General features: G+C 37.7%; 1 protein-coding gene across 42 annotated transcripts in view; it reads left to right on the top strand.

The window, feature by feature from the left end:
- The first annotated feature begins 84 nt into the window (after positions 1–84).
- MYBPC1 (myosin binding protein C1) overlaps positions 85–11,857 on the top strand; it is an 82,759-nt gene continuing 70,986 nt past the window's right edge. For all 42 annotated transcript variants that reach the window (XM_074375212.1, XM_074375205.1, XM_074375206.1 and 39 more), the window contains exon 1: positions 85–260. In XM_074375212.1, the coding sequence (XP_074231313.1) occupies positions 236–260 (25 nt within the window). In that variant the 5' untranslated portion in view covers positions 85–235. The remainder of the gene's footprint in view (positions 261–11,857) is intronic.

Here is an 11,857-nt window from a genome sequence, read left to right as displayed (position 1 = left end):
GAGTGCAGACAACAGATGTGAGAAAGGTCCTCATAGCTGTCAAGTTCCAGCATCCTTGTGCTGAAGAAGGGGTGGTGCCAACATGACTGATGTTCAGAGGGAATATAAAAGCCCTGGACTTCTCCCCAACTGCTTGTCACACTGACCTGCACCATCTCTCGACTGCTCGTGGGGTTTCTGTCAACTAGTCCTGGAGGGGAGCAGACTCTTTGGAGAATAACATTTTACTGTGACCATGCCAGAACCCACCAAGAAAGAGGGTAAGACTCTAGATCTTTTCGTTGTACTTTTTAAAGCATGTTTGGTTAGGCATTTTCAAACAAATATCCAATTTCTTAAATAGACTATAAAGTAATAGAATCAGTGTGATTTAAGGAAAAGATCTTTTAGAGTAAACAGACCAGAGGGAAAATATAGGAAGAGTATAACCAATTGACAAATATCTGATAATGATCGTTTATGAAGGAATATTGATGAAAATGATCAAATTATAACTTTATCATTCAATTGCAAGGGATCTTTGAAGTGTAATTTGATGTTAATTGCTTATGATGAGCAGATTGCATTTTCAAGTGTATTTTCTTAGGTTCAATCACACATTTTTTCCATTTGTGGGGGGTGGGGTGGGAGGGGCTTGGAATGCTTTCTTAAATGGTTAATATGATCAAGATTTCAAGAAAGAATTTGTAACAGTACTTCCAGATTTGCTATGTTTTTTTCATGGAAAGACATTTAAAATATGCAGATGCAGGTATTTTTTGCTTTTAATAGTGTGGAGCTTCATTATTTATGTGACATTGTTAAATTCTTACATGGAAAGAGAACTAAACACCTGGGTGAGAGAGAGAATCTTTGGATATCCCTGGTAGATTGTGTTTTTGAATGAGCTTTTTTGTAGATAATTTCATAATATGTTTATAGCCTTTTAAATATAATTAAGCTGAAAGTATGAAAATATTCTTCACTAGAAGAAATTTTTATTCAGTAGTTTCTCCTTTCTATAAAAAGTCAATATTTTAAAACTACTAATTAATAACATAAATTGGAATTTGAAATTACTAAAATAACTAATGAAAAACATAAATTAACAACATAAGTATATTGAGTTTAATTTTTAATGGAAACATTTTAAAAAATAGTTCATTCATATTAGTTTTCATTTCATTCATGCTTACTGAATCTTTATTCTTTTGCTTCTGCAAATAAAACAAGAAAACCAACCAAATAAACAAAATAACCAAACAAAAACCCCTAAACATTAGCAGGGAACCAGGAAACATAAAAATGATATTCAGGTTTTTTTCCCTTTTCATTCTTAAAAATGCTTTTAACCATTATTTTGAAGAAATTTGAAAAAGATGCTAGATGTTAAATCAAAGCTGAAATACTAACCAAATTATCAAAAGTTTTTGAAATATATTTTCTTTATGTAATTAAGTAACCAGTGTTGACAGGCTGTAGTGATCAGTTTACGGGTTGGCTTTACTTAGCGGTGGAGGGCATTGATGGATGAAGTCTTCCGCCCAAAATAACCACACCAAATGCATGCATTAATATGGGAACTTAATCCTGACTACCAGGCAATGAGTCCAGCCCCTGCTAAAGTGTCTTATTTATAATGCAAATGATTTACATGTGTATTAAGTGTCCTTTTTATTTGATCTGTCACTTGACTAGCCTCTTCAAGGCTTATTTGGATGAAATGCATTCTATGTTTCCTGACTGAGGACAGAATACTGCTTTAATTATCCTGCATTTAGTCGATGAATTTGCATGTGTTATTTTAAAGCACACTGGAAAGTGACAGAAAAGCTGAGACACTAATAAGTAAGATGACTGTGCCTATAAATCTAGTTATTCTGATTGCTAGATGTGATAAACTTTTACTTTTTGTCTGACAACTCAATCTGATCCATTCTACTTGTAAAGACAATGAAATTTTAGAGCTACAAAGAGGAAAATATATCTTTAACTTGAGCCTCCTCCAAAAAAATCCATATATATATTTTTTTCTTTTTAAATAAATCAACATACATATACCAAAGTCCTAATGATCATCTTTGCTCTAAAAGCACTGTTGGTATTCTGTGTAGGAGTTTCCCCCACCCAGGACAGTAATTTTATACTCAGATTCTTTGGTTAGTTTAAATATGGATGGTGGGGAATAGAAATAAAAAGAGGGTTACTGATACATTTAAAATCCTTTGCGGAAGTATAGGGATTTTTTTGCTGTTTCCTTACCAGCAGAACTGATTCTTAAAGGAACTGCACCTTGAAGAATTTTCCTAGTGAAAGCACTGCATTTTAATATTGTTTACATCAGAAGAGTAAGGAGTTTGGCAATTCAGGAACTATTTCTGGTCCTTGTACATTCTCCTACTGATTTCATTTTTACTGGGGTTGGTTTTGTTTCACATAAGCACCCCTCTGAAAGAAAGCCTTAAGAATAAAACATGCCACCAAACCAATTCTTCAGAGTCATTTCAAATTCTCTGCAGAAACATTCCCCATAAATAGGTCTTCTTACACCTCTTCCTTAGCTGCGAGAATCATGCCCAAGAAGAACATGACCACTTGCTGTGAATCTTGATAATCTACATTGGCTGGTTGGGCCCTCCTAGGATCCAGGAGGACCTAGCAACTCTTCAAGAGGCTGAGTTTTCAGCACCTGAAGGTGCAAGAGATGCCTCTGTCCTCCCAACCTACAGTGGCCTAACTCTGGGAGCTTTATGTTGGCTCTTGGGAGAGCTGGTCCTTCCAAGGAGAAGGGGGAGTGACAGGTGTAACTTTGGCCCTCAAGGAGGAACTCTAATGGAAGTAATTAATCAAGAGTCCTTGCTTAGACCCTTCAAAATAGTCTGGATGGCTCAGCAACCCCTTTCCAAGGAAGAAAGCATTATTTTTAAGGAATAACCACTTCCCATTGTCCTCCTCTTCACCTTCATCTGTTATACATTTATGCACTGGAGAAACACTATTCGTACAGTCAGTTCCAGAGGAAAGACCTGTCTTACGCTTTGGATTGATGCAGAACTTGAGGCCCAGTAAAATTAAGTGGCTCTAATCAAATAGCAAGAAAGGCTGTGGAAGAAAGCTTCAGATTTGTGGGAATCTCCCAGGATGTCTGGCTGCTACATTCATTTATGTATCAGCTATTAATTGAGCACTTACTATGAGTTAGTCACTGGGATTTCAGAGATAAATACAACATGGTCTCTGTTCTAAAAACTCTTATGGTTAATTGCCCCTCGATCCTACTGAGTAAAGAAAATCATCTTTCACTGGAATTTTCTCTTTTCTTGTCAAAAATTTTATCAACATGAATTAGAAAATTGCAATAGCCATTCTCCTGAGGTAGAATCTCTAATAGTTTAAAAATACTGTTCATGTCATTTTTGCCTAGAAATCATTTCTTAAGAATTTTATCTCTGTGGTATGTGATGATTAAAACCACAAAGCCTGGTTTGTTAATATACTCAGACAACTGTTAACTGTCAGAGTCTACAGAACCTAGAAAAATTCTCTTCTAAAACACCAAGTTCAGGCCTTAATGTGAATTTCAGTTTTTGTTCTGTGATATATCAGGCCCTATTATAATTTATGTACTTAATTTGTAGGGAAAAAGGCAAAAGTTCCTCCTAGGTGCTTGTGTGTCATTCAGAAAACCTTGGGAGAGTCACTGTAGCTCTCTCATCTTTCATGTAAGATCTCTTCTTAAAAACTCAGCAGGAGGGCATAGCTCAGTGGTAGAGTGCATGCTTAGCATGCATGAGGTCCCATGTTTAATCCCCAGTTCCTCCATTAAAATAAATAAATAAATAAATAAACGTAAGTACCTGCCCCCCCCCCCCAATTCCTAAAATCTTCTTGAAAACTCAAACACATGGGAAAACAACTCCATTTTGGATCATAATTTTAAGGGGCCATTCTGATAGCTCCAGGAATCAAAAGTACAGCCTTGTTGTTACAGATTCTTTTGCTGTATCAACAGACAATGTCTATCTATTCTATCTTGGCCTATTTTAATAGGAAGAGGTGGGGACATGGTAACGGAGAATAACTTTTTTACTCCATAAGAGTTTTTCCTTTGCTATGTCTTTCTTGGTCCCTAGAGATTTCACTCCATTTTAAAGCGCTGCTGAGCCCCAAACCTATCTGAATGTAGAGCCGTATTCATCCTCTTTGCCCACTTCCCAGCGTCTCTCATGGCTTAGTCATCATCAGAAAAGGAACCCGGGTAATGGGAAGCCTCCCTCTCAGATTTACTTTTTGACCTTCAGTTTCCACCTGCATGAGACTGGATGGCCTCTTTCAAACACCAAAATAAACTTGTCTTTGGAGATGTCATCTTTCATATAGAATATTATTACCCTTCCCTCAAACTGGGGGAAAGTTCATTTGTAGGAAGGAAGCAAAAGAATGGGAGAAGAGGAGGAGGTAGTTTATTGGTGGCAATACTTTATTTTCCTCCAAACTCTGAGTGGTTCCTTTAGGCCACATTGAAGATTTGGATGAAGAATAAAGCATTCATGTGAATGAATGCCACCGTGTTTTTCCCCCTGAAAAAAAACTTTGCCAGGCTGTGCTGGAGATACATGATATAGATCTGAATTCTCTGCTGTAAAGAAGGAACACTTTCTTTCAGGCTAATGGACACTGGAGGGGCTTAATCCTTGGCAAAATCATTCTTTTTCAGTAGCCTGCTTTTATGACTGTCGGACTGCACCTGTTAGGAAGATAAAGGATTGGCCAATTCTTTCCTCTCAAGCGCCCTAAATATATCGCTTTAAAAACACTTTGGAAAAACAAGTTGTATCCTTGCTTCTCATCCAGTAAGTCTGAAGAAGGCTGCCCCAGGCTTTGCAAAGAGCATGGGTGAGGGAGTTCCTGAAATGAACCAAGGTCACGAACAGGCTCTTGGGCTGGTCTGAGAGACCCAAGAGAAAGGGAAATGGGAATTTTCCCTTTGTTCTCTCAACGGCTCACTTTATTTTGGCCCGAGATGTGGCCTTGAAACATTTTATTTTAGGTTCCTTACAGACACGCAATTCACAGACTTTCCTTATTTACAGCAATTTCAAAGTATCCCTGGATTGGACATGTACGTCAGAATAAACTGCCCAGGCTGAAGTCACTTTAAAGAAATGCTTGGGTACAAAAATCAGTAAACTTTTTTTTTTAAAACTTGCGCAAATATGAAACCATGTTTTTGCAATCTTTTGTAAACACATAGATGCTTTTTTTTTTTTTTTTTTTTTGAGAGTTGTGGGAAGAGGTTGCTGTGAAAAGAAGCAGTGGTGGTGTTTTTACAGCCCTAGAAAGCAATTTTGTTATTTTTACTTCAATTTCTTATGATTGTTTAATTTAAAATTTCTGTTTCAGCTCTTCATGGTCAGACAGAAGAATTTTTATTATAGTTAATAATTACTATTTTTATCTGCACTCCTCCCTAATTAGTCTATGAAACCTATACTATGAGACACAAAATACTCTTGGCAGCCCATGACTTCTGTGGTAATTCTAGACCTCATCTCTAGACATACTTGGGTGTGTTGGATAATAAAGAATGGGATTAAAGCTCTAGCGATCAAAAATAAGCAGAAAACTTTTAAGTTCATTTGTGTACCTGAGAGGATACGGCCACATCTTTTATTTATTTATTTTTATTTTTCTTATTAGTTCTTGATGGGAACAGATGTATTTTCTGGAGTCCTTAGTTTGTTCAGAATATTGCACCCTGGGGAAACCCAATAAATACACAGAAAGGTTGTTGTTGAAATTCCCTGTTTTGAGTTAGGTAATCATGAAGTGTCTATTGCTTTTTGAAGAGCAGTTTCCTAACATTTGAAAGCATAGTGATTAAGGACAATGAAACTATGAAAAAGAAGAAAAGACTTTATCACTGAATTTCCTACATGTATACAAATTGTCTCCTAACAGGAGAGAACAGGGCATCTGTCCCCAAAGCTTTTTACAAAGACACTTCCCAGATTTCAAAGTGACAAGGCGATACTGTGGCCCCCAGGTCTCTCCATGGATGGACCCAGTTATAATTTATAAAGAGTACATTTGTTTGGACAGCCACAGAGCTAGACAAGCCAAATTTCAGGATGTTCCCATGCATGGGGCAGATGATTTACATACTTTTATACGCATTTCCAGAGTAAAGTTTTAGATTTCATCAGATTGGGGCGTGAGGTAGCTGATTTGGCAAAGGAAAAGACCAGGATCACTTAATCACATGCTTAGTTTTCTCTCTAAAATGAGTTCCCAAAAAGCTAATTGTAATCTGACTTTCATTATGCCTTTCAAGTTTGAAATCCACTTTGATAAGACTTTTGCCCTTTTATTCTTCCTTAGGACTTTTTTTAATGGGCCAATTTGGCACATCAATACAATATCTAAAATTATATTTAATAGTATGTCAGATGTTTGATCTTATAATTTTGTGCTATTTATTTTTTGACTTGCATGCTAGACATTTACAAGAACTTGGGCTAAAAATTTTTCTTTTTCTCCAAAATCATCCAGTTCTTCCTCTAAACAGCATCAGATCTCTTGTTAAGTTCCTCAGGAATTCTTTGCTTATATCAGGTAATAGCTTTTGCCTTCTATAAAATTTTATACAACTTGCAGCAGAATATTCTGCTTATAACTAAAAAGTCACCTATTTATATAAAATTCTACAATTTAATTTCTCTTTTTTTTTGGTTAGATGTCTTTAGAATTGTTCTGCATAAAGTATGTATTTTGACCTTTTCCTTATGTATATTAAGTAATATTTGTTATTAAACACAGTAACATAAACAAAGTATACTCTTCACAGTACATTTGAAGCAGTTCAAATTCCAGCTGCACCCTGTACTGAGTTACACTTCAGATGCTTCAGCTTTTTCATCTGTTAAATGTGAATAGTAATAGTACCTAACTCACTAATTTTTTGTAAGAATTAAATGAGATAAATCAGATAAGCCCAGAACAAATTCTAACATGTAATAAGAACTCAAGTCTTTCCCTTCTAAAGCAGCAAATCTTGTCTGGTATAAGGTGTTAACTGCCTCACATTTAATGTAAACTTTCAGGGCATTTCTGCCAACACATAGCAACCACTGTCCACCTCCTTACCTTGTGTTCACATATACAGCACATTCCAAGACAGCTGCTGTTGTTATCATAACCATCATGGCCACCACCGTGAGTATTTCCTTTTTTAGAAATTTGTGGTGAAACATCTTAGCTTTTATGCATGGAGGTTCTGCTCAAATAAGAAGCCCACACTTCAGAGCCTCTGTTGTGTTGCTGCTGAAATGTGTTGTGTCCAGCTGGGGGTCCCCAGTTGTTAGCTAGACGGTAGTAGCCAGTTGTTTATTCACTGCTCCATTGTGGGGTCATGGCCTTTACCACTGAGATGAAAGAGTCACCCTACACAGTTGAACGTGTAACTCTATCCACCACCAAGAACCCTATAAGGGTTGGGGGTGTGGGACATTAAGATTTCTCTTCCCACCAGGGGTGCTACTGGCAGGTGGGGTCTTCCTCTGGTCTGAACATTTCTGAGATAATCACATAAAGAACTCTCCATGACCACATATGGATGTGGTGGGTGATTGATTGAGTGACTGTGTTTACTGCTGTGGAATTTTATTTTTATGACCCCACCTGGCATCAGGCCTGTCCTTCCTCTATTTTTAAAAAGTCACCCAATGTGAGGCCCAGCAATGGCTTGGGGCAAGGCCTGTAAGGGATTTATTCTGATAACCCTACAACCACAGAAGAATGATGTGATTGTAGGGATGGTCTGCCTAGTGGCAGACCCCCACGAAAGGCATAAAAAGGGACTAAAGGGAGAAATTGTTAACCATTCAAATCACTTTTGTAATAATTACCTTTTGACTTGTGCTAAATTTTTTAACTTCAATTTGGATAAAGCTTCCACATCACTGCCCCCACTATGCCACTCCAATCTCCATTTGACTCTTCCTTTTAAACATGGTACGAATAATGATAAAGAAACTAGCCCTCAGGTCTTAGCAAAGGACGACATTTTCATCCAGCCCCATGTTAAAAGGAGTGAGAACCATTTGTTGCTGTGTAATAAATACCAGATCTGAATCTTCCTGTGTGGAATGACATCTTAAGTTAAAAATATGTGTAATTAGAACGATAGAAGAACAAATTGACTACGAAAGGGAAAAAACCCTGTGAATTCAGGGAATTTCCATCAGGCTAAATCATGAGTCATTGAAAGTTTGTATACTAGATGCACAATTCAGCCTCCTCTATTCAGAACCTTAGAATACAGTCTTTGGTGATATTTGCCCATAGTAAATAAATACAGATTAAGTTGATTGAATCAAATTCTGAGTAGCTGGATTCTCTAGATAACTAAGAGTTCATTTTATTCTTGAATCTTATTATTTCAATTTGTTTGGATATAAATATGCCTAAAGTGTAATATATTACTCCTTGTTTCTAAAAACATAGTATGGTGGATATAATTTAACTTTGCCATAAATTATAGATATCCATTATCATACCATGTGATATATCCCAAGAACCTAAATTATTTGTCTTTTTGTTAAATGAGTCCCTTTTGTAGTTCGAATTTGAGTCTAATTTTTGATGGCTTTCCTGTTTCATCCCTTGCCAGAAAGCTGCTGTCTTCTTTAATTACTCTTACCCGTCAGTATGTGAAGCTGCCCCCTTCTCTTCCCTCTGTTGTTGGCTTTGGACCCCAGCCAGGTCAATAATCTAGCTGAGAAAGGCTACACTGCAGAGCTGCAAGCAGGGTGCCAACAGTACCACATTTAAGGAGGCACTCATTCTCCGGGTTGTGCAAATGCAGGGTCCACACCTGTGTGTCAGTGCCTCCTTAAGTGTTGTTCCCTGGGCACCTGGCCCACATCACCCTTCTTCCAGTTCCAGGGCTGAGGACCGGGTTGATGGGGGGCGGTTGGTTCTCTTGGGGATAAAGCACTTGAGTTCTTAGTGTGTGAGTTGGAGGAGCTTGAGACAATTCATTTTCTTTTTCAGAAACCCTTACAATTTTTTGGTCAGCAGCTGTTATCTGGAGGTTGCTAGGTAGCTGAATTCCAAATAGGGGAGGTGGTACTAGACAGTATTGTCCTTTTGTCTCTATTATTCTGCACATAGGAAAACAAGTTACTGTCCCGCCTCCCCGAATCAGTCTATGGCTTTTATTTTGCCTGCTTCATTTTTATTAAGCAAGGTTATAGATTTTTCCTAAATGAGGCATATGATGTGAGTTTTTAAGTGCACACACACAAAATAATTTTTAAGAAGACTTACCATAATTTTAAATGAATCTCAAATGTTTCAGTCTCAGATCCATTGGCACTCAAAAATTATTGAAAAAACTAAAAAGTGTTTCTGTGCCTCCTACCTATCAATATTTACTATATTTGACATTAAAATGGATAAATTTTTAAAACATAAGAATACAAAGCTCATGTTCTATTAGCTGTCAGAGCATTGATGTCATCACACATTATATTTCCTCTGGAAAATGCCACTGTGTGTTTGTGAGAGAATGTAAGTGAAAAAGGAATATAATGTCATAGCATTATTATGAAAATAGTTTTGACCTTATGGACTCCTCAGAAGGGTCTCAGGGGCCCTTGCGAATCCCAGCTCATACTTTGAGGATCTCTGTTATAAGTCAACATAGAATTGCCTCAATTAAACATGTTGTAATCAAAAAAAAAAAAAAAGAGTGAAAGAAAGTTGCCTCTAAAAATGTGTGTAATTCCCCCTTAAATCCCAGTGTGGAAAATATCTGGACCTATAGCTTATAATAAATAGAATAAGGGACAAAATAAGTATATAACTGTGAAAACATTAAATTACACGTTAATTTATGTCCAGAAAACTTTCTCTCTGTTACATAAGCAATATGGTCAGTACAAATGCACTGTCATTTGTGTTTGCTAATTTTCTGGTGACACTTACAATTCATATACTCAAAACCTGTCTAAGCACTATGAATGTCCCCATGCAAACAGTATTTTTTATTAAAGCAGTTTCCACCGTGCCGTTGTCTAGGCACATGAGATACAGGCTGCGGCGACATGTACACAGTGCCGGGCCTCACTAGCAACAGGAGATACACCTGACAGTTTTTATTGCATATTTAATCTAAAAGGGAAGATAATTTGCTATATTATCAAAAGTTAACAAATTAGGAGTTAGCCAGATAAGGCCTCATTCACCATGATGTTTACAATACATAAAGCGTTCACATATTTTATTTCAAACAAAGAATTTGACTTTGAGGATAAGAAATAATAATTAGGAATAATGTACAGTTTTTCCCTGTACCCCAGATTACCAGTGGATGGTTTTTAATGCAATTGTTTTATCAAAACAACGTATAATCCTATGACTTAGCGACAAGTGTTACCATGTTCTCCCTATGTTTTCTATGCCTGTATAACATACTCATATGACATCACTGTGCTCTCCGTGCTATTAAAAGTCTGGATTAAATTGCACACGAGGGTGCATAAAATAATTTTAAGTAGTCAATAATGTATTCTTTGAGCAAATGAGCCTATTCAGGAGAGAACTGAATTGTTTAAGTCACTTTGGTGTATAAGCACATACAGAGAGAGAGGGGCAGATCAATGCCTCTTAGAACTTAAAATTTTTTTCCCCTTTAATTTACTGACCATGGAACCCTTGATCATTGAAAATAGAAATGGACTGCATTGGAGAGAGCCAACCATTTATGGAGTTACTGGGTTCCTAGTCTCTCAGCAGAGCACAAAGTCCACATATGGGCTGTCTATTTCATTGCTGCCACCAGTGCCCGTCAATTAGAATGGCCTGGCACTCGCTGTGCAGGCCTGCCATTGGTGGCATACCTGTGCTTTTTACAGTAGGTGGTCATAGGAAAAATCCACCATAAATAGATCAAGCCCTTTGAAAGCATTTCAGTGCTGCAGAGGGAAAGAGCCTATCTGTGAATTAGAAAGGATCAAAGCACAGCCGCCCTTGCTGAAGAGGGAGGAGTTAGCTTTAGTTGCTGGTTCAGAACCCAGTTAATTTTTATGATGTCCTTGAAAATATTTCCTTGGGCTTAATTTTTCAGAGTGTCCTGATTTTTTTTTTAATTCAAAGAGAAGGTTTTAAAATGGCACCTTATGTATAGTATCTCTTCTTCCTCAGTCTGTTGGTCTGTTTTCTAATAGAGACAATGGGAAGGATGGATGAAGGGGACAAAAAGCCAACTTTGGTCACTGGGCAGAAAATTCCCATGGAACTTGCTCTTTGGTTTTTGAATAAGCAGAAGTATAGCAGAACTTCACCTCAGTAGATACCTGTTTGCCCTAAATCTAAAGGCCAGGTGCCTCCTGGCAGTTACAACATGGCAAAGCAAGTTGACAGTGGAGTTGGCGTGGTTGGCTGGGGGTTACTTGGTAAGAAATCTAGCCCAGATTTTGAAAAAGGGGAATCCTTAGAAAGACAAGGGGTGTTTTGAGGGCCAAAACTCTAGCCCTACTTGCTCTCTCGAAATGGAAGGTGTGTTGACAGTAACAAGAGATCTAAATGATGGGTTTGGCGAGTGCCTGGGAGCATTCTGCCAGCGGGAGGTCACTAATGGGGGACATAGTGTTCCCTGCGGGTAAGGCAGACGAGGAAAGCTGCCCTTGGAGTGCCAGGGGACGGTTCTTGATTTCTTGGCAGCGAGGAGAAGGGGCTTTTGTGTGAGGAGGAGCAGCCTGCCAGTCAACTATATTTATAGAGCACCTGCTGTGCAGAATTTGAAAAGGAGGAGGAGACAGGCCTTGTCCTCAAGAGGCTTGTGATCAAAGAGAGAAGTTCCCATGTCCTGTAA

Source organism: Camelus bactrianus, chromosome 12 (genome assembly GCF_048773025.1).
Source record: "Camelus bactrianus isolate YW-2024 breed Bactrian camel chromosome 12, ASM4877302v1, whole genome shotgun sequence".
In the NCBI taxonomy this organism is placed as follows: domain Eukaryota; kingdom Metazoa; phylum Chordata; class Mammalia; order Artiodactyla; family Camelidae; genus Camelus; species Camelus bactrianus.
This window is presented reverse-complemented; position numbering and strand designations above follow the sequence as displayed.